Source organism: Periophthalmus magnuspinnatus, chromosome 1, assembly GCF_009829125.3.
Source record: "Periophthalmus magnuspinnatus isolate fPerMag1 chromosome 1, fPerMag1.2.pri, whole genome shotgun sequence".
Taxonomy (NCBI): domain Eukaryota; kingdom Metazoa; phylum Chordata; class Actinopteri; order Gobiiformes; family Gobiidae; genus Periophthalmus; species Periophthalmus magnuspinnatus.
This window is the reverse complement of record NC_047126.1, coordinates 12598983-12626888: the sequence shown is the minus strand read 5'-3', so window position 1 is coordinate 12626888 and position 27906 is coordinate 12598983. Positions and strand designations below refer to the sequence as shown.

Below are 27906 nucleotides of genomic sequence, written 5' to 3'. Positions count from 1 at the left end.
GGCTCCTGCTCAGGGCTTTAGACCTCCATGTCCCTGCACCTGTTTACCACATGCTGCTCTTTCAACACCTGGTTTGTCTGTCTACAGCTTTAGGAAACTTGGGCTGTTAAACGACGATAAGCAAACTAGCTCCCGAAATAGATACAATTATTAACCTGCGTACAACCGACGTGCCGGTGTTGTGGAAAAGTCTACTCCATTAGACTGTATTGTGATCCAATAGTGCAGTTCTGCATTTTCTTCACATAAATCAATAATGCGTAATTGTATCATGGGGTCAGGAATATTTCCGCAGCATCCGGCAGAATATCACTTTCAGCTGATTGACTAAAATAGCAAAGATCACTTTTAAATAACTTTTGCTGCACATATCTTGCAGATTGGACATAATTACAGAAATAACTCTAAGTGACAGTGAATTCATTTAAATTCACCACAAAAGGCCAAACCGAAAGAAAGGTTTTGCTGGCTGTTTTTGTTACATGATCTGAAACTCTTCATCCAGGGGGCCAGGCACGAAGAGGCAGGCCGCTCATGCCTGCTGTGAGTGATCCTTTGTGGATGAACAAGTTGAAATAAAGGCCATTACCACCGCAAATAAACGGGGCCAGATAAAATCCTTGTATTTCTCTCTCGCTGTTATAATTTAGTGCAGAAGCAAATCACGTAACACTGGGCACACACTATGAGCCAGGAATAAAAGTAACAAAAATGTCTGCTACCTGCTAAAGTTCCAAGACATGGGCGAGACAAGCAGACACCCCGCGCACTGAAAGTTCAATGAGGCTTTATAAAGACGTGCGTGTGCATTTGGAGTTGGCTCGGGTCGTTTAAGACCTTCAGTCTGTGCCGGAGCAGGAGCGAGGCAGACATGGAGCGCACACGGAGCGCAGCGCGTCTCACTGCTCCACAAAGGAAAGAAAAGACCCGGACTGGGTTGGGATTCATTTAGACGGTTTGAAAAACTTTTGAGAGGCGATAGAAGAAGAGCAGACTGATATTTTTCCCATACGGAGTGAGTATGAATGAATTAATTAGCCTAATTAATCTAATATCTGCTCATTTACAGTATGACAAACGCAAAACCATTCACAATTATGGCTAAATACAGTTGTTTTAATAGCAAGTAATGTGTAAATTATCTACTAAAAAAACAAAACAAAAAAATAACCCTGCAGCTACATATGGCCTTGATGTTTAGTTTATTGTAGGTTTTATATTGTTTGTTTTATATTGTTTTCTATTAAAGCATGTATTCCTTAAGTTGTTAAACCTATATAATGTCTTAGATTCGTCACAAATAACGATAAACCTACTCATTCTACCGTTTCTCTGTGTGTTATTGAGACCACAGAGGAACCACACTGAACAAGAACATTTCAGTGAAAACAAACTTTGTAGTACAATCATTCATTCCAGTTTGGGCCATATGAAAGTTCACACCTCTTGGTTAAATGAGTTAATTGAAGAAAAAAAAAAACGACGTCGCTGGTGGTCGTTTGTTTTTATGACAGTTGCTTGACATTGAGCATAAACTACACATGGCTGTGCTTTGCTCCTGCTGTTGTCTCAGTAATTGGTTGTTTTCACGTGGGTCGTTTTTATGGGGAGGATGACAGGTTTAACGTCTCTGTTCAAATGTGACTCTGAGGCTCCAGTAAACAGCTGTCAAGATAAGATTGAATTGGCATGAAAGACTGCAGAACAATGCCACGGCACTTCCAATGTCAGGTTAAAATGTTGTGATGTCTCCATTGGGGGTGCTGGCTGCCACTTTCCCCAATGTAGCCTATAGATTTTTCCTTAATGGCAATTGGCCCATAGCTCTGCAGAGATAGAGGATGTAGCCCAATCTTTGAAGAAGCTGAATTATTTAATACGTAAAGTTTAGTCAAGTAAACAAAGGCTACTTCAACAATGGAGTCACAGTTACTATTCCTTGTATTATTATTGTTTTATTATTTCTGTTATTATAAATTATTACAAAAATACATAGGCCTATTGCAAATAAAAATAGACCTAGGACGTACCCCTACTGTTATGGCATTATTACATTACATTTGATTGTTAATTGGAGATTGTATCCAGTCTGGACAGGAAGTCATTGTGAAATTCCACAAAGTTCCCACATTTAATTTACTTTTACAGGGGATATAATATGCAGGATATAGAATGCAGGTGTAACACGTGGCAGAGGTTCAAAAACTATACTGGTCTACCTTTGAATTTCATCATGAACCATCTAAACTGAAATGTACACTGTTTGCCAAATACAAGAATGACATGCATTTCTGAACGTATTTGTTGCAGTCTTTACACTATGTTGGCATTATCATGCTTGATTAAAAAAGAAAGAAAATGTATCTGTCAATTGTGGGCAATGTATCATATCAGATCAAACATAATATTGAGAATGTTGTTGTAGGATTTTTTTATGCTTTAAAAAGAGCACATTTAAAAATTCATATTTCAACGATGGTAAAAAGTTCTGCAGTTCTTTTGTAGGTCATATTACCGTCTCTTATTTTTTTCTGATACTTCTACCTCAAAGAAAACCTTTAAAGTTACAATTTAGCTCATTTCTGTTAGATTGCCAAAATATAAATACATTATCAGGATACTCTTAAAACAGACCCAGGATATATTCATTTTTGTCCATATTGCCTTCCCTAATCTTAATACAAAATAGGCCTAACTATTTTAAACATCATCTTGCCCCTATATATGTTTCCACCAAATATGAACTAACTTTAACCCATAATTCCTTTTCTTGCAGACTTCCTTTTGCAGAATCTAACCATGCAAGTCGTGAAGTGATGTTAGCGCCGAGCCACTACAACTCCACCAGCTCCCTGCTCCGTCCACGGCTCTGCAATGACAGTGAAGGGAGCGTGGAGGCCAAGCTGGCTCTGGACGTCCTATCCCAACGGGAAAACTTCACTTTTGTGCGCCCCACGACCAGCGGAATCATCATTGTTGTGTTATCTATGACTCTTGGTATAGTCTCCAATATTGTGGCTTTGTTTATTTTGGCCAATGCCTACACATTCCAGCGAAGACGATCCAAAGCAACCTTCTTGTTGTTTGCCACTTCGCTTGTTGTGACAGATTTCATTGGACATTTGATTCCAGGAGCACTTGTTCTCAGACTTTATCTTTCTGGAGGGGTGCGTCCCGAAGATCACAGCTCCACAGATGGCATGTGTCAGTTCTTGGGGGGCAGTATGGTTTTTTTTGGCCTATGCCCGCTGTTTCTTGGGTGTGCGATGGCAGCTGAGCGTTGTCTGGGTGTCACCAAACCACTTCTGCACTCATCTTTGGTCACAACTACTCGAACCAAAGTCAGTCTATGTATGATTTGGTTGGCCGCTCTGTCTGTAGCCTTACTACCATGTTTTCAGTTAGGCTCCTACACCTATCAGGACCCTGGGACGTGGTGCTTTATAAAGGTCCTAAATGACATTGGAGAGGTGGATGTAGCCTTTGTGGTGCTCTTCTCAGGATTAGGGCTGACCTCACTGGCTGTGGCACTGGTGTGTAATACTATAAGTGGACTGACGCTGGTTTTGGCACGAATGAGGAGGAGACCCAGAACGCATCCTTCAGCGAACTCCCATGACATTGAGATGGTGGTGCAGCTACTTGGCATCATGATCACATCTTGCATCTGTTGGAGCCCTCTACTGGTGAGAACTGCACAGAACAAGTAATGTTAGTTGTATCAAGTCATGTGGGCTTAGACTAGAGTCCAAGTTGCTGTATTTGACATGGATAACTAATTACTTAATCTAATCTATGCAAACTATTTCTGCAGTTTTAATATACAACTTAAAAAGTAAAGTAAAATGAGTAGTTTTATATACAAACATAATGTATTCATCTATTTCACTTGGAAAGCTACATAGGTATTTAGATCTACCAGTTTCAGATTGCAACAAACAAATAAAACAAATATTGTTTAAGGCCCTCAAGCATATAAAATGTTAAGTAAACATTAATTATATATAGCCATGCTAATAATAAGGTATGCAATAATTTTTACAGCATTTTTATATCATTTTCTCTAGGTCTATGGCTTGATGTCTGTCTTGCATTCTTATACTGGATCTACTGGAGAAGATCTGTTCACTTATAAAACTTTAATGCTGAGAGGCGTGAGATTGGCAACGTGGAACCAAATCCTGGATCCTTGGGTCTACATTCTGCTGCGGCGCACTGTGCTCCGGAAGATCTACCTCATTGCCAAGTGCCAGGCCGGTCTGAGGAGCAGTGTGCTCGGGCGTTGGGAGCCCACATCCTACCCGAGCTCAGACAAGAACCAAGTTGATCAAGTCTAACTGGACATGATGCAAAAGCATTGTCTGTGTACTGTCAACTGCTGCCTAAAGATCTATCTAAATCAGGTTTTGCCAGGTGATCTGAGGCTCTTAAAAAGAAATAAGAATTCATCCTTGCAAATCAAATAATCTGTTGGTGCAGACTATGCACTATTTTCCTATTTGTTATTCTGATCTCAGACATCATTCTATCTAGCTTAACATCTCTCACTGATGATTATGTGGTTGGTTGTGGTTAGTTTGCTAAATTATTGTTCTAACCTGTAAACTAAACCTCGATTCTGTGTACACTTTTGTACCCAATCACTAAGCTAACAGAAAGAGCAAATTCAGCATTTTTTGTTTGAACAGCCTATTTATTAAAAAAAATCTCCATGGGTTGTTTCTTGACTTACTTTTTCTGCTACATTGGAAATAAAACTTCCTAAAAATCTTGTCTTTTTCTTGGACAAATGCATTCATGCTTATACGTAAATAGTTCAAATGGAAAGATACGTATGATTACTTAAGATATATATTTTTTAAATAATAGAAAAACAATAACTCTAGCGCCTTTTGCACATTTCCAGCTCTTCCATGGCTCTTGCGGCTTGGATTTATTAAAATAACAGTTTACCCGTAGAAGGGGGCGTGGCAAACATGACGTCTGCATTCTGCGACCGTCACCCGGAGCTGCGAGCGGAGGCTAAAGGCTAACGTTACCATTACAATCACCCCGAAAAAGTTGCCACTGCAACTACCTTTTTGTCTTGAAAGGGTAAGGAATCGTTTAAAATGCAAATGCATACGGTTTTATTTGTAGTCGTTTGCTTGCGTCCATCCTTTGGATGTGCACCTGATATTTACTAATGTGTAAACGAACCTCTGGTTAGCTAAAACTGTTGTTAGCGCAATTAACACTACAGGCGTAATTTGTGCATGAAGCTAGTTGACTTGTTTGATTCTTGTTTACCACTACTAAAGTGCTGTGCAAAAGACCCTGAAGAAATGTTTGACTCATTTGCAGAGAACGCACCTGCAACGTTAGCATTAGCTGTTTATTAGCTACTACATCGTGCATGTTTATTCTTACACATTATGCCAAGAGATTCTGGTTGCAGACCTCCACCCAGAGGACCCTACCCCACAGACCTCTTAAAGGATGCGCCGACATTAGTTTAGTTGATAAACGACTTCTATGACTTTTAGTCTGATTTGAATTGATTTCATTGCTAGTTTGAAATTAACTAGCCTTGTGTTGTCTCTGCTCTTCTTTGCTTGCATGGGTTAATTAGCATTTTAAATTATGTTGTCACAAACAAACAAAAAAGCTATATTAAACTGTCAGCATAGGCTTACAAGGGCATAAATAGCATAGCCGTATTAGATGTGGTTTGTCAGTGAATGTGTTGCTGTAGGCCCGGTGTCTGGATAATATTAGACACAAATCTGCAAAGGTTAAGGATAGGAAAGGGGTTTGGACTTGTCTTTAGCGTAAAACAAAGTCAACTTTACGTTGAAAACAATGGCCAGCAAACATCTTTATTTATAAAGGGGAACCCAATGAGAGCAACTGGGCTTTCTTTTTCATGGGCGCGCTGTTTAAAATACAATACAAGCAGAAAAACAAACAAGTTTACAAGTACTCTGGTTGGAGGGCTGCTGCCAGATCCTCCTCCATTACACACCAGTTTCAAACAGGCATTATTTCAATGCAGTGTTGTTTTATTTACAGCAGGGTGTCAACAAGCATGGCTGCCGCTCAGGCAAAGTGGGATGAACATGAGGCTTATGAAGAGCTGCTGTACTGGGATGATCTCATCCAGAGAGGGCACCGGTTGCACCCACACGATTATGACAGGTAAACACTGTACACTGTGTTTTTAGTATAGACATTTGACTGGAGCCAAAATTAATACTGGCTGTCATGTTGTTATTTTACCATTTCCAGATATGAAGAACTGAGATATTGGTATGACTGCCTTTGCTATGAAGAAGATCTAAGACAATACCATGACTATCTTGCTGCTATAGAGGAAATTGAAGGTCAAATGCAACATGAGGTTAGTATATGGAAATAATGGATTTTGGTATCTGTCTTCCATACTTCTTCTCTTTTGTTAAACTGAAACTAAAAACACATTTTTCTCTAAAGCAAACTGCTGCACAGACCTGTCCTCGGCCTTATGATCGTCATGTAATGGCCAAACATTCAGATATTTATCCTTCGGCAAGGTTCCTAGATGCTGTACAAATGATTATCTCCCATGTGGAACATGCACTGAAGACGGTCTCAGATCAAATGGATGCTACACCAAGGTATGGCATGCCTTTAATTTCACACCCTATTGTAGAGGTATTAAAGTATGCTTATTAGAATAACCTGTTTTAATTTTCATCATTTTAGTGACTTCAGTGATGAACAAGGCCGTGTCTTGCGCGGGGTTATGAGGGTAGGGTTGGTTGCCAAAGGACTTATTCTGAAGGGTGATAAAGATCTTGAGTTGGTCCTGCTTTCATCAAAAAAGCCTACAGTTGCTCTCCTCAAACAAGTAACAGAAAAACTAGTAGTAGAGTTAGAGGTATGACCACATAAGACTAAAACGATATGTGCTGTTATATCGTATGTTTGTTAATGCTTCTTTTGCTTCTTTCAGAATATTTCACCAGAAATGTACACAATATCTGACAGTCCTGAAAAAGCAGCTATTGTCGTCCAAAGCATCACTAAGCCTGTCCTGACTCTTCAGGTCTATTTGACGTCACCCCTGGTCAGGACAATCAAAGACACAGAGACAAATGAGGGTATGTATAACATGGATCTTATGTGTGAAGCCCAAGGCACACCACCACTCCACTTCATAGGTGTATTTCATTAGTGGTCAATGATGTCTTTCCCCCGAACAATTGTTAATTGGCTCGTTCCAAAGTGATCGTCGACTTATAATTATCCTGGTTTTGTTAGCATGTAGAGTTTAATCACTAAATTGTATATTGTCTTATTCAAATGTTAAAGCGCGGAAAAAATATGTCTCTTTAGTGACAGTTGACACCATCTGCAGCAAAACTGATCGAGGCCATTCAATATGTTTTCTTTTGACAGCCCAAAATTACATCATTTTCATTTGATCTTTGTATGTCATATTTACCTTAATCTTGGTACTGAAAATGGTATTCTGACAGTGCTCAGGCTTACGAGTATAGATTTACAATAGTAGGAATGTTTTGACAGAAATTACCCCATAGTCTGAAGGGGTCTTGTTTATCAATAAGCTGTGGGGCTGTATGAAGTATTCTATTAAATATTCTGTGAACAATGTGGGTCAAAACAGTGACTCAGTTTTGCTGCACTGAGGGGGAAGTCAAACCTTTTGAATGCTTGTAATTTGTTACTGATCTTCTAGTTTGTGAAGTTTTTTAGGAAAGCTGGACCTTTGACCAATTGGATACACTGTCTTGAGAAAGGAGAAAATGGCAAACTCAAACCAAAGAACTATGGAAAGGAGAAAATGCATTTCTTATTTTAAAAGTTAACATTTAAATGAATTTTCATTGACATTTCATATGTTTTTATTCAAAAGAAAATAACTTTGGTTAGTGTGTTTCTCCTTTCCTCAATACATGGTTTGGGAAGGCTGCTACTCCCTAAACTTCAAGACAGAGCCAAGCCCTTGGTCAAACTGTACCTTTTCTTCTTACTCCACCTCGTCAATAGAAACGCAAATGGTCAGCGATCCGCCGGACATTCTGGACAGGCAGAAATGCCTTACTGCCTTGGCATCTCTTCGCCATGCCAAGTGGTTCCAGGTTTGCATTCACGTCCTTATTTGTACGTAACATTGTTTAGTCTTTAATAATATTCACTCCTCTTCATATCAAAATTTGAAAAAAGGTCAATCTTGATTGAACAACAGAATGTGTCGTTGGTGTCAACAATGGCATGTGAGCCATTTTCCAATTTGAAAAAATAATATTAATTGAGTCATCTCAAAATCAACCCTAGTTTTCACTTTTGTGTGTTGCAAATTAGAGTTGATTGTGAGATTTGCTCATTTAACTGTCAGACACCTTTTAAGAACTCTACACCCTTTGTCTTTTTAACTGTATTTTCTCCATAGGCCAAAGTCAATGAGCTGAACTCTGCACTTGTTGTAATTCGGATCTTGAGAGACTTGTGTATCCGCGTGCCTACCTGGCAGCCACTCTCTGGATGGGTATGTTTTGTTTTCCTTTCTGAAAATGGCACATCTGTTTATACAAATTCTTGTTAATTCTTCAGCTTGATATTAATGATGTGCGTTTTCATTAGCCTCTTGAGCTGCTGGTGGAGAAAGCCATTGTGACGTCTGAGAGGCCCCTGGGAGCCGGAGAGGCTTTGCGCAGAGTATTTGAATCCATCTCTTCTGGACTACTTTTAGAAGGTTGAGCTACACCCAACATGTATAGCTTGGTGTCCCCTGCACTATTTTAAACGGCCAAAATCGTGCAGTGAACACCCGGCTTAATAGTGAAAGTGTTTTAATAGTGAAATTTGTTTTTGTTCAAAGATGGGCCTGGAATTAAGGACCCATGTGAGAAGGATCCAGTGGATGCCATTGAACACTTATCAACGCAGCAGCGTGAAGACATCACAAAGAATGCACAGGTAAATTATTAACATTTAAGTTAACAAAAGCGAACACTTCGATCTTAATTTTTTTTTTTTTTTTTTTATGTACAGCATATCCTGAGGCAGTGGGCATTTGGACAGATGCGCAAGGTCCTGGGAATGGGAGCAAAACCTAAAAAACCTCAGAAACCGGAATCCTCTACAAATATTTCAGGTACCGTTGCATTGCATATACTTCTGCTATCTTTCACTTTAAAGTGTTCAAAGGTGACACTGATGTTAAATTTATGTTTTAGCACCAGGACCACGCTTTTACCCACCAGTTAAGAGACCTTTTTCAGCTATAGATACAGGAGAGGAACAGCCACATCTTAACAGCAAACAACGCAAGTTTCAAAAGCGCTTTCAAAGAAAACCATGTTCGTAACAGAAATCAAGTCATTTTGTGTTGACAAATGTTTGCCTCTAATGTTATGTCATCACTTGCCCCCCACCCACAGTCAGTGATGACATAAATATGAATGCTGTGATGCGTCTAAACCAGTACAGGCCTGGCCTGGCGTATCGCCTCACATCACAAAGTGGCCCTGTACATGAGCCAGTATTTACGATGGCTGTGGACTTCAATGGAAAGACTTATGAAGCTACTGGTCCTTCCAAACGATCGGCAAAAATTAATGTAGCTACCAAGGTACTTTAACTAGATTCTTAGTTGTGTATATCAATGCTGCAGTGAAACAATGTAGCCTCTGATTTTTAGGTCTTGCAAGATCTTGGTCTTTTAACTGCTACCGCAGAATCTAATGGTTCAAATGGAGGACAAGATGTAGGGAAAGCCTCTGCCTCAACCACGACTGGATCAGATGAAGTGAGTTTCCTGTAACCATGATCTGTGTGTGACAGTCACATCTCTAATGCCACATTTTTGGGGCAGGGAGGCCTAGGTCCCATATTGACAAAAAATGGCAAGAATCCAGTGATGGAGTTGAATGAAAAACGCCGCAGTTTGAGGTATGAGCTTTCGGCAGAGACTGGGGGATCACATGAGAAGTGCTTTGTTATTGAGGTCAGTGTCATTAACTTGTATATTGCATCTGCCATGTTGAATTTGTTGACCAAACTATGATAATCCTTCTGCATTTTAGGTGGATGTTGATGGTCAAAAGTTTAAAGGAAGTGGCTCAAACAAGAAGGAAGCCAAGGCCCGCGCTGCTCTGGCTGCTTTAGAGAGTTTATTTCCTGAAGATCATTCCAGATTTTATCAAAAGAAGAAGGTCACCTATACAGATATGGTGAGAGATGTTTGAAACCTAAAACATGAATTACTGATATTTGAATCCACAGAAAGCCTGAACAAGTCTAAATGTACTTTCCTGTTCCCAGCACATCCCGGGTTTTGGAACTATCCGTGGGATCCCTACTGACACTGGATCTCGAGGAAGAGGACGGGGCCGAGGACGGGGCCGAGAAAAGCCAACCTCTGGTCCCAGCTACAACAAAAGTGAGGCAATGCTCTGAACACTGAACAATAATGTGCTCTGGACCTCTTTTGACTTTTCTTCTTCCTGTTTTTAAAAGCCAACTACAGCTATGAAAGCGGCACTGGCTCAAGTTATCGTACGTGTCTAATTTAAACAGAAATATTAAACCTTGGCTTTGGCTGAACCTGCATCCATCAGGCATAACATCTTAATCTCATGTTATGACCATCATCATCTTCATATAAATCATTTATAAATGGGTGGTTTGTAGTTGTACCAAACAGATTTTTTGAGCAAATGTGAGTTTGTATGAATACTGGTTCAAAAAGCAATGAGGAACCATCGTGCACACTCACAATAGCACACATTGTTAATTAGGGATGTCAGTATTATTCAATTAATCGATAATCATGTTTATCCAGGCCACAAGAATAGTAGTGAGAACTAAATAATAATATGACTAGTAGAAGCAAAAAATTGTCAATTGAATTTATACTAAATTAAGAAAAGGGTGTTGACATTAACTTTAATCATTGTGGGAGTAAAGACATTCCAATTCCTAAACCAGTGTACACACACTAGTGACAAGGTGAGTAAGGTGTCTTACCCTAGGACACATCAGCAGTACTGGGAGTCAAACAGCCTACCTCTGGACTTGTGGCTGAATGTCTATCAACTGAATTACTATTTCCTCAAATCTCTGTTATGTCACCTTTCATTGGTCATTATGTTATGCCTGATTGGTGTACTTGTAGTTTACAAATTATAAAATTATTATTTGTGAACTTTAACTCAAAAGTGTGTAATTTTCTAGATAAACTCTATGGAGGCGGTGACAGCAGCACGACAGACAGCAGTAGCACATATGGGACCTTTTACCCAGAGACTACCACATACTCTGCTGCACCTGTCTCCAACACCACCACCACCACAAGCACTGCCTCAGAGCCCAATTATACAGCAATGCCGCCCCCTGTTGACCAGCAAAGTCCCTACAGCTATGGCTATGGAGAAGAGAAAAAGAAGATGCTGACCCAAGAACAAAACTATTCCATGTACTCCACTGCTTACCCCAGTTCAGTGACAGGGGGGCAGGATTATAGTAACTATGGTAAGATTTTTATTTTTTTTTAAATCAGCAACTTTGTTTCATTCATGTAAATGGTAACAAATTGGTATCAAGCCTTTGTTCAGGAATATTAGTCTTATTCATTAAAGCATCAAACATGGTTAACAGATGATCCATTACCAATGCATATACACATGTTTTTAGATGTTTATTCTACATTAAACGTTAAACTATGACCATTATTCCTAGGCACTTCAAAGAGCACTCATATAGTAGCACATGCACACCAAAATGTAATCAATCTACTTTCTGAAGTTGTCAGATATCTTGTAAATTGCAAAATTGAAATGATAACATCAAAATATCCCTGTTGCTCAAAAATTTAACTGACAGTTCACCATGTGTTTTGGAATAAACACACATCAATAATCAGAACCTATTATTGGTATGAGATTACTCTTTTCATCAGTTTTTTTCTAGCAATGTAAATGTGCTGTTGCATAGAAGGGAAGAATACAGCTCACAATATATTAGTTTGCATTTTACTTGGGTCATTTTAAAGGGCTATAGGCATACAGAATGAGTCCATTGTCATAAAATGTCCTTTATTTTTACGGCCTTACATGGAATAAACATGTCATTGTGTTTTTTAGGTTGGGGACAGCAGACCTGGGACAATCAGAACTATGTGTACCAGGGTTACACGGGACAAGACCAGACCTCATACCAGGGTTACAGTGGCGCCAGTTATTAGTTAACATCATGCTACATTTTAAAGTGGATTTTGTCTGTTTGAGTTTGTCACCTTTTACCTTACTTGATGTTGGATGTACGATAAAAGCTGATGTTTTTTTTTTTGTTTTTACTGGAGGACTCCACCATATCGATGTTGAGTGAAAGTACCTGGTTAATCCCCTTTTCTTTATAGTTTCATTTTCATAAACCATTTCTGTTACTTTTTTTCAAACATTCACATTTTGAGCTAAGAGTATATTTGTGTGCTCTAACCCTTGTCAATAAATTATTTTAGTGGAATGGTTTTTCCTCCTATTTTGGTATCTTGTCAAAAGTTGTTTTTTTTTTTGTTTTTTTTTACATATGTTACCATTGCTACTGCTATACATGCTCCAAAATGTCATTAAGAGCAGAGAGTAAAACAAAACATTAATGTGTAGACAGGTCAAATGGGGTAAAGTAAGACTGCTTAAAATATTGGAAAAGCATGTCAATGGAACAATGGTCACAGCCATGAGTTTGTTCTCTGTTTCCAAAATCAGAAAATAAAACCGGAAAAGGGAAGGAGCGGTGTGATCAGCTTCTATGGAAAAGTCTGGACACTGACTATAACCTCTGTAGAGGGTCACATGTTGCCCTGAAAACGCTTTAGTCTCGACTGAGTCAAGATATGAGCCATGATCATGCCTCTCTGGAGTGGGCTGTCTCTTATAAAACAGGGCCTGAGGAAGCACACTGCAGATGAAGAGGGTCTACAAGTCTACATTTATCAGCTGTGAGTCGCTTTATCTTTTGTGATGCATTTCCAAACTCCACATCAGAATTTGTATTGATATTATTGATGCATTGTAACCCTTAACTTCATTAGTTCCAGCTGGGATGTGTGTGTTGCTGCAGCCAATCACATGGCAACTAAAGTACTAAAGTGCTTTACCTCTTCCCTCCCACTAGCTAAGGTGGGAGGGGAGAGGTAAAGCAAGACTTACATTGTTTGCTTCTACAACTGCTGACAACAAACTACTGAAGTTCCTCTTTTACTTATTTTTTTTAACAGTTATATTTATGTGGTTTACGCCTAGAGCTTCATTTTAGCTTGATGTAATTCAACTGTTGTGTTTTTAAGATGGCACTTGCTCTAGTTTCTATCTTCATTTCCATCCCATTGGCATCCTGCTTCCCGACTGCCTTCCAGGAACTTGTGGAAACTGACAGTAAGTATCAAATCATGTTTGTCTACATTAAACACATTTGTATAATTTTTTTTCATCTGGCAGAGAACAGGACTTCCATAAAATTTTTGGCCATAGGGGACTGGGGAGGGGTCCCTTATCCTCCGTACATCACTGCTGTGCAGAAGGCTACAGCTCAAGAGATGAGTAAAATAGCAGAGCAGGTGGGAGCAGATTTTGTTCTGGCTCTTGGAGACAACTTCTACTATAAAGGTGTGAACAGCGTGGACTCCCCTCGATTCAAAGCAAGTTCATTCTTTTCAGTTTAAAAACATGTTGTGTGTTATATGCAGTGTTGGGTACTAACTCAATACATGTAGCCTACCAAAAGCTACTTTTTCATTTGGTGGTATTCAGAATATATTTACTTTCCTAAAATCAAACAAATTTATTACTGTACTTGATCACACAATTTAGGCTTCAAACTCCTGTTCTGTTTGTATTAGTACATGCAAGATTTTAGGTTCTCTTATTTATGACAGGAAATGCTTAACCGCCGTCTAAGAAACTGAAACTTATAGTACTGTTGAATTTTGAGACTATAAATGCAACCCGATGTAAATGTATTCAGAAGTACAGTACTCTAATTGGATTAGGTATTGAAACGCATTCCAAAATACATTTTACTGCAGGCGTTCAGTATTCTGTAACATTTTCAAAGTATTCTTCCTATCATTTGTTAGGTAAATAATGTTGTTTATATGCAGGCCACATTTGAGCTTGTTTACACAGCCAAGTCCCTGAAGATACCCTGGTACGTCGTTGCCGGAAACCATGACCACGTTGGAAATGTGAAGGCACAAATTGAATACAGCCAGAGGTCCAACAGATGGTGTGTTCAATTACAAATACATCTAGAACAGATAGTATCACTTTGGGTTACTAATATTTCTTTGTAGGAAGTTTCCTGCTTATTATTATGAACTGAACTTCCGCATTCCCAACACTCATAAGACCCTGACCATCATCATGCTTGACACTGTGATGCTGTGTGGAAACTCAAACGACTACTCGGACGCACAGCCCAAAGGTCCTCTGAGGCAGGTGGATGCAAACCGTCAGCTGGTGTGGCTACAGGACAGGATGGCCCGTTCTAAAGCAGATTTTCTGCTGGTGGCTGGACACTACCCTGTGTGGTCTGTGTCTGAACATGGACCCACCCAGTGTCTGCTGCAGCAACTGCATCCTCTGCTCATCAAACACAATGCTACAGCTTACCTCTGTGGGCATGACCACAACCTGCAGGTTTGTGCACAAGTCCTGTAGATGTAGACTATTCTGATGCTATATCAGATGTATTAGAAGTCTTTTTCTCTTCACAGTACATTGAGGAGTCTGGTGTTGGATATGTGGTCAGTGGAGCAGGGAACTTTCTGGACCCTGATGTCCGTCACTGGAACCATGTCCCCAAAGGGTCGGTAAAGTTCTTTACAGGACAGGCTTCCACTCTGGGAGGGTTTGTTCATGCAGAGGTGGCACAGGACAAAATGACTGTTACCTTCTACCAGGCTAAAGGTACTTCTCTTTACCGCATTGTGCTCCCCCAGAGGAAACTGGACTAATCAAGTAGTTTGTATGAAAACTCTTTTTAACGTTAGATTACAAAAGCTGCTTGGATGAGCAACAAAACATCTTCATTGTAAAACTTGTCGAGCTGACAGAATTGAAATTTCTTTTGCTTTAAATTACTGAATTTAAATATCTATATATTGTAAAGCAATACATGGTTGTTTCTAGAGTTCATTTGGTTATCTGTGATTTGTGACCTGACATAGCAGTTGTTGTTGTTGTTGTTGTTATTTTTTTAACTAGTACAAAGAGACTTTTTAAAATCTGTGTGTGTATACTCTAAATAATATTTGGTCTGATCCATTTTTTAATGCTTGCTCTATTGCCCTCTGTTTGGTATTTAATGGCCTTGGCTGTGAGGGAATGTGACTGCATGCCACCCTGGTGTGGGACTAATCCAATCAGGATGCGTTACAATGTGTTAGTGACATCATGCCACTTCAGGCTAAGAAGTAAGTTAATGCCGATAAAGGACCATCACCTGAGAAGAGTCAAGGACAGGAGGGATCACCTAACCCAAGCTGTCAGCCTAGACCAAGTCCAGTCTTAAAGGAAAACACTCAGCTGACTCATGGCCACAAACTTAACATTAGTACATTGTGTTAGTCATCATTTTTAAAGAGAAGTGAGATTTTGACTTGGATTCCTACAATCAAGGACTGAGAGAAACTACAGATGTTCTATTTTCTTTAATTGCCTTTTATAATGCTGTTCATTAGATTGCTTTGTTTTCACATTGTATCCAACCACAACAGTAATGTGATGAGTCAATGTTCCAACTGCATTAATTCTGCACTCATGTTCAGATACAACAAATGCAATCATTTGCCAGTGTTATTCTCCACAAAGTGTTGTGGACATATTAGATTTATGGTCTTATTTTTTTTTATCTTCATTGTAGAGGCAAGCCAAGTCTGATTATCTAATTCTATAGCTTCAATGTAGTAACGACCCTCTGTATTCAAAGATAAGCTGTGTATCTAATCCTTTTCCTCCTAATCTCAGTCTTGAGTCAATACAGTTTATGCAGTGAGCACTGAAATGTTTAAATAATGTCTTTGATAATATTTAAAAAAAAAATCAATATAAAATTTGATAAAAATGTACAGAATAAATCAAATCATGGCTACAATCACAATGCTTCCAGTAGGTGTCTCATAGTCAAAGTAATGTGTTTTTTCAGTGTTTTTGTTGTTGTTGTGTAACAGGGAACATGTGTGTTTGTAATCGGACTAAACAAATCCATCTACACAGCTGTGTTCAAGCCTCACTCCAGCTGTTGAACAGATCCTCAGAATTTTACGGGTCAAAATAAACAAAAACAAAAAAAGCTAGTACAGTAGTGCATTTGTCATATTCTAAACATAGTAAGCCACAGTGCATTGACTTGTATAGGTCGCTGTGTAAGTCACTGTATTATTGTTATATGTTTTTTCTTATTTAATGATTATCCATAACCACAAGAGTCATTTGTATACTGTACATGACCACTTGCTGAGCAACAAGAAACTTTTCTTGATTAGTGTAATTTGTATTAAAGGTACAATGTCACATTAGCCAAGGCCATGCCTACTACTAATTGAATTAGGTGTAGCCTTTTACTTAACCTCACAGGAGAAGTCAATTCTCTATGTAGATAGACTGCATATTTAATAATGAAATGTGGTGAATACATTGACAAACATACTTCTTACAGTATTAGTTCAATCAGCACTCGTCTCTGTATAGGGAACTCAGTTGCCATATATGTGAATGAAGCTAATGGAAGCTCAATTCAGGTTGAGTGGGACCATATTTAGACAGTTTTCAATGTAAATAAATGCGCAAGAAAGTCTGGGGTCAGCTCGAGTCTTTTCACTTCACTGCCATGCTACTCCAAATACAATCACAAGTTATTTTTATAGCAGTGAAGTAGTGAAACAATCGTATCACTGTTCAATCTTCTTAGGCTTGCACAGGGACAAAAGTTGGCTGAGATGTGGAGGGTGATCTTGACGCTACATTAACTTGGCACAAACCCACAGAGAGCTTTAACAAGACAGGTTGTCCCCACAAGGGTCAAGTCTCACATGTCAAAGCAGGAATTGAAAATAAACAAATTTTTCTCCCATTATTTGCATGTATTCCAAGTTTGTAGATTATTTTATCCACTACAAATCTCTTGCCTCAATCCCTTTTGAAGTATCCTTTGCCTCCTTTACAAGTAAAAAAAAACAACACATAAACCTTTCCATTTTAATCTTTACTTGCTTTGGGAATAGGGAAACAGTCCTACACCTGACTTTGGACATCTTTAAAAGTACCCTGGCAAAACATAAGATCTCTCCCTCTTTTCATTGCCGAAATATCAATTTGAAGTTTGACAGTTAATCAGCCAGAACCAGATGGTGTCTTGGGTCAGAGAGATTTGCCCCAAGATGATCAATCAATGCAAGTCTTTAAAAGTTGTGCATCCACTTGCTTTTTACTATTTGATGAATGTTCTTCGGTTGCAGTATGTCGACATGGCCTTAGTTTTCAGTACTGTTTTTATGCTTCACTCTCCTTGGGGCTGAGGTACTCTCTGATATGCATTGGGCTGCTGATGTGGTGAAGTGCGTGGGGGAAGAAGGAGGGAATATAGGGCATCACGGGCATCATAGGACTGTGAGCGGGGCTGTCATTGCGGGGTGTCATGGGAATGATGACGTCATCCTGATCCCACACATGGAAGGCGTTCTGGTGCGAGTGGCTCACTGAGGCTGGGATGTGCAGCGGGCTCAGTCCCTCCGCCTCTCCATCCTTCTTCAGCTCATCCTCTAACGGGCCTAACAAACAATCTAGACAAAAAAGGACACTTATGCACTGAATTATACACTGAATTATATAATAATTAATCTATTTAATGCTTTTCATCGACATATAAACTTAAGTCTGACAACAAAGAATGTTTTCATTCAATATATGCGCTGCCTTTTCCTTTTGTTTGGATTGTGTAACTCTCAGTCAGAGGAATAGATGTGTTGAGCACTTTACGAACTTCATTATATGAGATTGTGTTTGGATGTCGTCTGTGGTGGAAAATTTTGGTATCTGTACTTTCTACTACACTACATTTTTTAACAGGACTGATAAGTATAAGTATTTTTTATTATTGTTTGAGATCTGCTGAAAAGGCTGAGGGGTTTATTTTGATCATGTTCATAGTTTGAGCAAATAAAATATACCAGTAAAAACAGCTAAAAAAAAATCTATTCAGTTGTTTGTATTGAACAAAATTCATCTCAAATCTTCATCAAAATCACTACGTTTGAAGCTTCATAAGACCTTAAAACCTGTGAAAACCACTACTTAAGTAACACTTTTAATTAAGTAGATTTTGTGATACTTTAACTTGAGCATTTTTTTGCTCCGGTATCTGTACTCTGACTTAAGTAACAAGATTGAATACTTCTTCCACCAAGGGATGTTGTCTATTTTCATCGTGCTCCTGTCCAAAACAAATTATGTGGCAATAAAATGTTATCTTATCTTCACTTTAATCTGTAACTTATAAACCCCCAGTCAGGCTGACTTCATCCTTATCCTTCTAAGGATAAAACTCAATCAACAATGTATTTACTTTTTCCTCATAAGTCAATATCTATCTATATATCAATATCCATCCACTTTGTTTACCATTTTGTCTACATTAGCATATTGCCAAATGTGTACATATGGTAGTAAAGTACCTGTTATATCCAACATGAGGTCTTTGATGAGATGACCCACAATGGCATAAGCTACAGCAACCACCACCAGAGCAGCCATCAGGAGGTACAGTACAGACTTGGGCAGCTGGATCAGGTCTCTGGGTGGAGGTTTGTATTCCTTATAGAGGGGCTCCATGTTCTGGACTAAATACTGGAAAGGCTGTCCGCCTTCATCTGTGTAGTTGAAGCTGTCCATAGTCCCGCAGTCTCCAGGTTGAAAACTTTTAATTAGTCCATAGTTGTTTGGATACAAGGGTTGGCAGGTCTTTCTACCCAAAATAGGCCCTAAAATAACAAAATGTTTAAGAAATAAAACGCCAACTTCCTACCTGCCGGGGCTTCTTCTATGCCATATCCAAAAAGAATGCATTTAAATAAAGGCACTGTGTTCTGGCATTATTCTGAGAATTTTTTAATGAGCTAAGCAAACATTTGTTTGCTGAGTATGCTTTAGCTGTCAGATAGTCCCAAAATGCATCATGCATGCCACTGCCTGTGTGCTTTCTGCCCAGGGGATTAGAGAGAGAGAGAGAGAGAGAGACTGTGTCCTGTCCCTGCACCAATCTGTCACTGTCCTGTCCTGCTCAGATTAGCCTAATCCCATCCAGCAATATCCACTTTCTCCACTGGGACCCTCTCTACTTACCTTTACTGTACTTCTAATAGGTCTGCACCTAAATTTTTCCTTTTGTTTTAGTCAGGGTTACTTTTTTGTCTTAAATGTCAACAATATGCTATTAACGATGCACATTCCCCTGGAGACAAGCAAGTGGTGCACCCCAATGATATATTATAAGGACTAGATAGAGTATGGGTACTATTGCTGTGGCAAATGCAGCAGCAATCTTGTAGAACAAGAGCAAAATTCTGAAAATAATATACAGAGTCAGAAAATTAATAGTATGAAGTGTTTAAATGGACACATAATAGTGGATTTGTGGTCTTAATAATGTCTGTCACCCTACTGATTTTATGCCGAATTAAACTATGTATTGTTTGTCAATACGCAATATGGACACAATGATTGATAATTCTTCTGTTTATTTAAATGAAACACTCCAGCTTCCTATTAGTTTGCATGAGTACTTGAGTGGAATTCTACACTCCCAACATGTCCGCTGGAACTAGTCTCTTTTTACCACAGGTTACCATGGCGACGATCTCTCTAGTCCTTATTTATATTTCATAAGAGACCCCCCCCCCAGTACAAAAATACACAGTTCACCTTTAAAATACCTGTTCTCTCCATGAGTCTACTAAGGTTCTCTCTCTTCACTTCCACAGTTTTTGGGTTTTAGGAGGCTAGAAAAATTTAACACAACATACGAATTCATGGGTTTCAATAGCTCAGTGGTTTCAAACTATGGAATCCATCCTGCGTAGTCATAGCAATTAAGCAATTCAAATCAAAATATGTTATCATTTGAATGGGGAAAGGTCCTTCAATTTAGGAAAGAGTTGTTTGTCTGAAACCCATGAATACTACACTACATTTATCAAATCAAATCAAATCAAACTTTATTTATAGAGCACTTTTCATACAAAAAAAAGTAACACAAAGTGCTTTACAAAGCATTAAAATCAGTCCCACCCACCAAACCCACCCAACCACCCGACAGCCCAACAACCCAACCCCAACACATCAATAAACATAACCAAACAACCCCCCACCCCAACGCACATTCCCACCCCCCACCTCAACACATGTTAAAATACCTTGGTTTCATTTAAAATATGTTTAAGTGGAACAGGCTGGATAAAGATGAACCAGATGAGAGAGCGCCACCAGAGGAACCATCTGCACCAGGAGCAGGGTCACCCACAGCCACAGGACACCAGCCCAGGGCCCAGAGAAGAGATGAGGTCAAGACCAAACCTCCAGGGCCCACGAGCCAGGGCCCAGCAGCCACAGCCAGCCACAGCTCCCGGTGCAGAGGAAACACTGGCAAATCTAAAATGATTAAAAATAATAAAATAAGTCAAAACTAATAAATAAGTCAATAAATAAGTCAATAAATAATAAAATAAATAAATAATAAAATAATCAATGAATAAAAAAATAAGTCAAAACTAAACAAGTAAATAAAACATAAGTAAAACATAAACACACTAGCCAGCCTAAATAAGACTAAATAAATAGAGAAGTAAACTAAAATGATAAATACTAATCAAAAGCTATGCTAAAAAGATGGGTCTTGAGTCTGCTTTTAAAAACCTGAATGTTCTCTGCGGCCCTGAGGTCCTCCGGCAGGCTGTTCCATAGACGGGGGCCATAAAACTGGAAAGAGGCCTCTCCATGCGTGTGTGTCCTGACTTTGGGAATAACTAGGAGCCTGCTGCCGGAGGAGCGCAGGGGCCGCGAGGGTTCATAGGATAAAAGCAGTTCTGTAAGATAAAAAGGCCCAAGACCATTAAGACATTTAAAAACCAGTAAAAGAACTTTAAAATCAATCCTGAAACACACAGGGAGCCAATGCAGGGATTCTAAAACCAGTGTAATGTGGTCCCACCCCCTGGTCTTAGTCAGGACACGTGCTGCTGAATTTTGTAATAATTGTAGACCTGAAATCGCCTTTTTGGGAAGACCAGAGAGCAGGGCATTACAGTAATCTATACGACTGGTGATAAAAGCATGCATCAGCGTCTCTGTGTTGGCCCGAGAGAGGATGGGACGGACTCTGGCTATGTTTTTCAAATGGTAAAAAACAATTTTTGTGATGTTTTTAATGTGTGGAATAAAAGTCAGCTCAGAGTCAAAAATAACGCCCAGGTTTCTTACTTGTGATGATGGATTAAAAGACTGTGACTGTAATTTGGGTAAAAGTTTCTCTCTCTGGGCCTCAGGACCGATGATTAAAACCTCAGTTTTGTCCTGGTTAAGCTGGAGGAAGTTTTCTGCCATCCAGGATGTGATGTCTAAAATACAGTTAAAAAGAGCATCCAATGGGCTGGTGTCATCAGGAGACATGGAGATGTAAAGCTGTGTATCATCTGCATAGCTGTGGAAGCTGATTCCATGTCTCCTGATGACATCACCAAGAGGGAGCATGTACAGGTTAAAAAGTATAGGACCTAAAATGGAACCCTGGGGCACACCACATGTGATTTTATGAACCTGAGAGGAGTAGGTGTCTAAGCTTACCATAAATGTTCTGTCTGTGAGGTAGGAAGTAAACCATTTGTGTACAGTACCAGAGAGGCCGACCAGGTGTTTGAGTCTGTTTAAAAGAATAGTGTGGTCTACTGTATCAAAGGCAGCGCTTAGATCCAGTAGAACCAACACTGTCACCTGTTTAGAATCATAATTTAGTCTAAAATCATTTAAAATCTTTGTCAAGGCTGTCTCTGTACTGTGGTTTACTCTAAAACTGACAAAGACTGACATTCTTCAAGAATGTTCTGTGTGTTTAAAAAATAATTAGGCTGGGTAAAAACAAGTTTTTCTAAAATTTTGCTTAAAAATGGTAAGTTAGACACTGGCCTGTAGTTGTTGAAGTAATTAAAATCTAAATTGCTCTTCTTCAGCAGGGGCCTCACCACTGCAGCTTTAAAGGCAGTGGGAAAGACCCCTGTCTGAAGAGAGTAGTTCATCATGTTTAAAAGCTCGTCTCTAAAAGATTCATAAAATGACTTGAAGAACCGTGTTGGAATGGGGTCAACAAGACATGTGGTGGGTCTCACTGAGGAGAAAACTTCATCAAGCCTCTCAGCATTAACCAGGACAAAGCTGTCCAGTGTTTCCTCTGGTAAAGACAAACAATCAGATGTGTTAAAAACAGTGGTTTGGTCAGATAAAATGTCACATCTGATTTTGTTTATCTTTCCCATGAAGTGGTCTGCAAACTGCTCACAAAGGGAGTCAGTGGGAGGGAGTTTGGAATTGTTAAGAACAGGGTTAGTGAGATGGTCGATAGTGGAGAAAAGAATTTTGGGGTTGTTTTTATTGTTTGTGATTAGTTTGGAGAAATATGAGTTTCTATTGTTTCTGATGGCGTTATTATATGTTTTTAGATGTTGGGTGTACATTTGAAAGTTAATTGTGATTTTGTTTTTCCTCCATTTTCTTTCTGCCCTTCTGCAATTTCGTTTAAGTTGTTTTATTGATTCAGTTCAGTTCAGTTATATACCTGGTAATTATGGTAACTTAATTAACGTACGTACTACATTTAGCTAACTTGTTCAGCTGTCACGGGAGGTAGGAGATTTCTGTCATTTGATTACTGATTTAAAGTTTTCACTATTGTTATAATGACAAGGAAAATAGTGAATTAAATAACCAGCCTATGAATAGTTTTACCGTTATTAATGTTATGTTTTACGAAAAAGAATAAAATCAAAATATCAACGTTGCCTTAAAGTTTGGTAATGAAGTTAGCTAACATTAGCACAAACGTGTGATCAAATCAAAGCCACGTTAGCGCTAATAGTTTGATTTCAGTACTTTCTCACTATGTATATGTTTCTATTCCAGAGAAAACTACCATGGATTATTTCTTTGATGCTGAGTTACCTTGTACTTCCAGCGCTTTGCCTAATCCTGAAGCACAGACAACGGTGAGTGAGTTTATTTAATGTACAGACCCACACACCCACCCCACTCAGCAGTATCTATCACTAATTCTGCTACTGTTAAATTGGAAATTATTTTCAACAAAATAGTTAATGGCATTGTAGTTACTTCTGTACGTAAGAATATTTATTTGTCTCTTATAATTTAGCAGTTTTCCGGGCATTTATCAAAGGGGGACTCCTCGAGCATCACAGACGGACCTTCCAGGTAACACACCTACCTACAGTTGCATTTGAGGATCAAATCAAATAGCATTGTTAAGGTAGTAATTGTGAGGTATTTTGGTTGTCAGTGAGAATAACAGCGTCGAGAAAATAAGAAATAAAGTGGAGGAATTGGTGGAAAGGATCAACACAAGCCGTGCCAGTGATAAAGAGATGGACAGCTATCAGAAGAAATTATCTGACAAGGTATATCCTTCTATTAACAACCTGGTTTATTTGCTACTAAACATGTTAAATAACATAAATACATGGTATACATTTTGCATTGGGCAGTTGTCAGAAATGTGTCAGCAGTTGAAGGATCACCTGTACTCAGTGTATGAGGACAACAGTCGTAAGATAGAGGGGAAGCTGACAGAGCTGTCTGAGATTTTGAACAACTGTCAGCGTCTGAATCAGGATCTTCAGGAGGCCACCCAGGCCCTATCACATCTCAGAGACTCATTTTGAATATTACACTACATCAAATTAAATATTGCACCCTTAACTGTTTATTGAAGTTCACCAATGTTGACAAGGCTGTTTTTTTAAATAATTTTTACAATGCAGCTGCTAAAATATTATATTTGTATTTATGTATTTATTAATTTAATGTAACACAATTTCACCAAAAATAAACAAACATCACAAGCCTTCTTTGGACACCTTTATTTTGTGATATAATTTAAAACAATTAATGAATAAAATACTTACATTTAATTTATTCCTCAGTAAGTTCATAGAATTAATTACTTTACAATGGTCTTTAAAGCTACCATCTGTAATTATCTATTAGCTGACCCGGCCATATTGTATTCTAACATATCACCACTAGGTCTACATTGCTTCTGTCTGACAGTGGTAGATAAATCATAGCTTTAAGTATCTAGATAGTTAACTCTATCCCTGTACATTTTATATAGTTTTATATAGTCCCAAAATGGTTCCTATAAGGAACAAAGCAACATCTCAAACAAAAGATTGTTACATTTGAAATATTTCACAAAAATGTTTTATATATTTGACAATACTATGCGCTAGTTATCTTTAAAAAATTGTAATTTACTTTCCAACAGTAAATGACTGTAGTCCAGTGATAGCTCTGCCCAAAATCAGTGCATGTATGTCATGGGTTCCTACAACAAAAACAGAAAAGGTGCATTTCAGTATACAGACAAATGCTGCCCTCTAGTGGCAATATTGCTATTGCTACCAAAAAACAAAAAGTAATGCAATTTAAATTGATTTACCCTCATATGTGTTTACAGCCTCCAGGTTCATAACATGACGGATGATGTGGTACTCATCCGCAATCCCATTTCCTCCCAACATGTCCCGGGCCTGTCGTGCAATGTCCAGAGCTTTGCCACAACTATTCCTTTTCAGCATAGAGATCATTTCAGGGGCCGCTCTGCCATAAGTTAAAGATTGTTTAGTAAAGATTGTTCATGTGCAACACAGATTTAATCCAAAACTAGATACTTACTTTTTCTCATCAATCAGCCGCCCCAGAGCCAGGCATGATTGTAGGCCAATTGTGATTTCAGTCAACATGTCAGCCATCTTCTTCTGCATGAGCTGGTTCCTGGCTAGAGGCACGCCAAACTGGATTCTGTTTAGAAAGAAAACGCATACTTAAATGGCACTGTTAAGCATTTAAACAAATGTTCTGACCCTACTTCACAATACAGTAATATCATGGTAATAGGATAGAAATTGCATGGTAAATAGGATAACAAGGAATAAATGATAGTATTAGTCTTTATACTGGGTTAGGGTCAGAATTGATTATATTACCATGACTTAAAGTAGTATAAGACTGTTTCCATGAGTAAGCTATTTCCATTCTATTACCATGCTATTATTGTACTGTGAAGTGCTACAGATTTTTTTGTGTAAACATTTTATCAACAACAGGCACCTGTCCAGAGTGTACTGTCTCGCAGCATGGAAACAGAACTCAGCCGCTCCCAGGGCTCCCCACGCAATGCCATAGCGAGCATTGTTGAGGCAGCCAAAAGGACCCTGTTTTTGCACAGACACAGAATAATATTAGGATTAATGTCTTAGGTTAGAGCAGCAGTAACAGCAGAGAAAGGCACTTACAGCCAGCCCAGATACATTGGGCAGCAGGTTCTCCTGAGGGACCTCCACCTCATCCATCAGGATCATACCAGTCACAGAGGCTCTCAGAGAAAATTTTCCTTCAATTTTTGGAGTGCTGAGCCCTTTCATCCCACGCTCCAAAATGAAACCCCTCACTTTACTATCTTCACATTTAGCCCAGACCACAGCAATGTCTGCTACTGGGGAATTTGTGATCCTGGCACAAAAAAAAGATAAAAACAGGGTGAGTGCTTCAATGCTGTAATGGTTCAGATAGGAGGATGTAGGACACAGTTGCTAGGATGAGGCCACTTATCATGGAAGAACAGAAATTTAGCTTAGTACATAGCAACATAAAAATGTGAATGGTAGTAGAGCTGAAAGAATCTCTTGTATAGAAAATTTAAAAGTCCATGTCTTAATAAAGGACTTTTAAGTTTTGTACACACAAATATCCTTGAATTATTTCAGCTTTACTACCATTCACATTTTTTACATTGGTATGTATGTTAAGCTAAATCAAAGAAATATGATTTTAATTATAGTGACTGGTGCTTCTTTGGTAATGTACCATGCACAGTACATTGATCACAAAAATGGCCCACCATGTTTTTGCTCCACTGATGCTGAAAGTACCACTTGAGGAGTTGTATTTAGCCTTAGTCTCCATACTGCTTGGATCACTGCCGTGGTTTGGTTCAGTCAAACCAAAACAACCCAAGATTTCTCCACGGGCTACACAAGCAAATTGATGAATAAAAATACAGGTAGATTTTAAAGTTAACATTAAGCACAATTAAATAGAGTAACTTACCCAGCCTGGGTAGGTACTTTTCCTTCTGGGCCTCTGTACCATATGCATTGATTGGATGCATGACCAGTGAAGACTGAACACTCATAACTGACCGATATCCACTGTCTACTCGCTCCACCTCTCGGGCAATCAAACCATAGGCTACATAACTGGTGCCTGCACAGCCATATCCTAACAAAACATGTTTGCATTAAGCATAACACATGTGAATAAAATAAACATCTACACCTAAACATATCAAACTTTACCTTTAATAGTTGGTCCCAAAACTCCCAGCTCTCCCATTTCAGACACAATTTCACGGTGGAAATCTAAAAGATTAAATGATAAAATATTTACACTTATTCTCTGATCCAACGCTCTAATCATTTATTCATTTGTCTGGCTCACGTTCATGTCTGTTTGCCATCAGGATACGAGGCATGAGTTTTTCTTGACAATAGTCCCTGAAGGAATCCCTGATCATAACTTCCTCCTCTGTCAGCTGACCCTCCAAATTCAAAGCATCCCGCCAGTCGAAAGTCACCTTGGCTGTGTCGAAATATAAGTGCGTACCCTCACTGATCATGTCACACACATAGTAATACAGGAAACACTGAATACAAAACAAATGTTTACTTACACGGTTTTGAGGATGGCTTTGAGACTTCTTCAGCATCTTTAAGATAATTTCAAGTGGGTTAGTTAATGACCCTATTTAAGAATAGTTTTAAACTTATTTTACATATTTATTTTAAGTAGCCTATTACAGTGTTTCTTTAACATCTCTGAACCTAAGAGAATAATTAATACATACCTTTATGTTGTGCTGAAACTGTGCCTTGTGCTCTGGGTGTTAATGCTGTTGCACATTTTTGAGAATTGGCCAGAAGGCGAAAGGCAGCATTTCTAAGGGCCATTTAGCTGAAAAGATAGACACATTATAATAAAATGTATGTGGATTTTTGGTAATCACAAAGGTTAGTTGTGCAGTAATTTATCCTAAAACTTAACCTACCCTTAAAATACGTCATAGCCTACTCTACTATCCTAAAAGGGTTGTTAGTTAATTGTTAGTGTCAGCCACGACTAAGAGGCATTTTAGCAAGAGTGTTTCGACCAAAGTAAGTCACAGTACCTGGTGGTCTTTCCCCAAAGTGGACGTTTCAAAGATTGTCCCAAACGACTGGAAAAAGCCTTGTGAACGCTGCTTAAGTAACTCCAGCTCAGTGTCACACGTCACATGGATACGTAACAGTACTGAAGCTGTTTCTGTTGCGCGACAGTGGCAAAAGCAACACGAGGTGTTTTTGGAGTTGAGCAATTCCTGGAGGTTATATAACTCTCCTTGATCAAGTTTAAGTTAAATGATAAAATAGTTTTGTGTTGTATTATATGTAGTTCGACCCCATGTAGCTTATAGTACTATACACATCGTAAACTACAGATTTTTGCACAGTTCTGACACATGTCGGAGGGTGTGGGGTCCCAGCCT

At 38.8% G+C, this 27906-nt stretch overlaps 5 protein-coding genes across 7 annotated transcripts; 4 read left to right on the top strand and 1 right to left on the bottom strand.

Annotated features, from left to right (window-relative positions):
- Positions 1-793: 793 nt before the first annotated feature.
- ptger1a (prostaglandin E receptor 1a (subtype EP1)) lies at positions 794-4616 on the top strand. Its single transcript, XM_033971441.2, has 3 exons — positions 794-1015; positions 2777-3686; positions 4068-4616. The coding sequence occupies exons 2-3, from the start codon at positions 2817-2819 to the stop codon at positions 4335-4337; spliced, it is 1140 nt and encodes a 379-aa protein (XP_033827332.1). The 5' UTR covers positions 794-1015; positions 2777-2816; the 3' UTR covers positions 4338-4616.
- A 345-nt stretch (positions 4617-4961) lies between these two features.
- On the top strand, positions 4962-12767 carry LOC117371608 (interleukin enhancer-binding factor 3). 2 transcript variants are annotated; one of them, XM_033967309.2, is made up of 20 exons: positions 4962-5094; positions 6052-6177; positions 6268-6379; positions 6472-6635; positions 6724-6898; positions 6974-7121; positions 8032-8123; positions 8435-8530; positions 8626-8737; positions 8864-8961; positions 9037-9139; positions 9222-9344; positions 9426-9616; positions 9686-9793; positions 9860-9991; positions 10071-10217; positions 10309-10426; positions 10504-10542; positions 11221-11517; positions 12129-12760. In XM_033967309.2, the coding sequence occupies exons 2-20, from the start codon at positions 6068-6070 to the stop codon at positions 12227-12229; spliced, it is 2466 nt and encodes an 821-aa protein (XP_033823200.1). In that variant the 5' UTR covers positions 4962-5094; positions 6052-6067; the 3' UTR covers positions 12230-12760. The 2 variants fall into 2 exon arrangements, with proteins under 2 accessions (XP_033823200.1, XP_055076996.1); XM_055221021.1 differs by lacking the exon at positions 10504-10542 and having other exon boundaries at positions 12129-12767.
- Positions 12768-12819: 52 nt separating this feature from the next.
- acp5a (acid phosphatase 5a, tartrate resistant) lies at positions 12820-16585 on the top strand. Of its 2 annotated transcripts, XM_055221023.1 has the most exons (6): positions 12820-12985; positions 13334-13421; positions 13485-13684; positions 14147-14271; positions 14339-14684; positions 14762-16138. In XM_055221023.1, exons 2-6 carry the CDS (start codon positions 13334-13336, stop codon positions 14999-15001), a joined length of 999 nt encoding a protein of 332 aa, XP_055076998.1. In that variant the 5' UTR covers positions 12820-12985; the 3' UTR covers positions 15002-16138. The 2 variants fall into 2 exon arrangements, with proteins under 2 accessions (XP_055076998.1, XP_033823210.1); XM_033967319.2 differs by lacking the exon at positions 12820-12985 and having other exon boundaries at positions 13158-13421; positions 14762-16585.
- A 6636-nt stretch (positions 16586-23221) lies between these two features.
- Positions 23222-23983, top strand: syce2 (synaptonemal complex central element protein 2). Its single transcript, XM_055221456.1, has 4 exons — positions 23222-23293; positions 23458-23516; positions 23602-23719; positions 23807-23983. Exons 1-4 carry the CDS (start codon positions 23222-23224, stop codon positions 23981-23983), a joined length of 426 nt encoding a protein of 141 aa, XP_055077431.1.
- Positions 23984-24162: 179 nt separating this feature from the next.
- gcdha (glutaryl-CoA dehydrogenase a) lies at positions 24163-27819 on the bottom strand. Its single transcript, XM_033966279.2, has 12 exons — positions 27550-27819; positions 27229-27335; positions 27055-27090; positions 26823-26963; positions 26681-26743; positions 26433-26603; positions 26224-26353; positions 25619-25835; positions 25434-25537; positions 24999-25124; positions 24763-24923; positions 24163-24648 (listed from the first exon to the last, which is right to left on the bottom strand). Exons 2-12 carry the CDS (start codon positions 27329-27331, stop codon positions 24575-24577), a joined length of 1326 nt encoding a protein of 441 aa, XP_033822170.1. The 5' UTR covers positions 27332-27335; positions 27550-27819; the 3' UTR covers positions 24163-24574.
- Between the last annotated feature and the right edge of the window lie 87 nt (positions 27820-27906).

Bases quoted from the DNA above. Each gene is read 5' to 3' on its own strand.
- ptger1a (XM_033971441.2), top strand. From the start codon at position 2,817: ATGTTAGCGCCGAGCCACTACAACTCCACCAGCTCCCTGCTCCGTCCA. The intron at 3,687-4,067 runs GTGAGAACTGCA...CATTTTCTCTAG, and splicing joins TCTGTTGGAGCCCTCTACTG to GTCTATGGCTTGATGTCTGT.
- LOC117371608 (XM_033967309.2), top strand. From the start codon at position 6,068: ATGGCTGCCGCTCAGGCAAAGTGGGATGAACATGAGGCTTATGAAGAG. The intron at 9,617-9,685 runs GTACTTTAACTA...TCTGATTTTTAG, and splicing joins AAATTAATGTAGCTACCAAG to GTCTTGCAAGATCTTGGTCT. The intron at 9,992-10,070 runs GTCAGTGTCATT...TCTGCATTTTAG, and splicing joins AGAAGTGCTTTGTTATTGAG to GTGGATGTTGATGGTCAAAA.
- acp5a (XM_033967319.2), top strand. From the start codon at position 13,334: ATGGCACTTGCTCTAGTTTCTATCTTCATTTCCATCCCATTGGCATCC. The intron at 13,685-14,146 runs GCAAGTTCATTC...GTTTATATGCAG, and splicing joins TGGACTCCCCTCGATTCAAA to GCCACATTTGAGCTTGTTTA. The intron at 14,685-14,761 runs GTTTGTGCACAA...TTCTCTTCACAG, and splicing joins GGCATGACCACAACCTGCAG to TACATTGAGGAGTCTGGTGT.
- syce2 (XM_055221456.1), top strand. From the start codon at position 23,222: ATGGATTATTTCTTTGATGCTGAGTTACCTTGTACTTCCAGCGCTTTG. The intron at 23,294-23,457 runs GTGAGTGAGTTT...CTTATAATTTAG, and splicing joins ATCCTGAAGCACAGACAACG to CAGTTTTCCGGGCATTTATC. The intron at 23,517-23,601 runs GTAACACACCTA...TTTGGTTGTCAG, and splicing joins ATCACAGACGGACCTTCCAG to TGAGAATAACAGCGTCGAGA.
- gcdha (XM_033966279.2), bottom strand. From the start codon at position 27,331: ATGGCCCTTAGAAATGCTGCCTTTCGCCTTCTGGCCAATTCTCAAAAA. The intron at 26,964-27,054 runs GTAAGTAAACAT...ATTTCGACACAG, and splicing joins AAAGCCATCCTCAAAACCGT to CCAAGGTGACTTTCGACTGG. The intron at 24,649-24,762 runs GTAAATCAATTT...TTTTTGTTGTAG, and splicing joins GGCTGTAAACACATATGAGG to GAACCCATGACATACATGCA.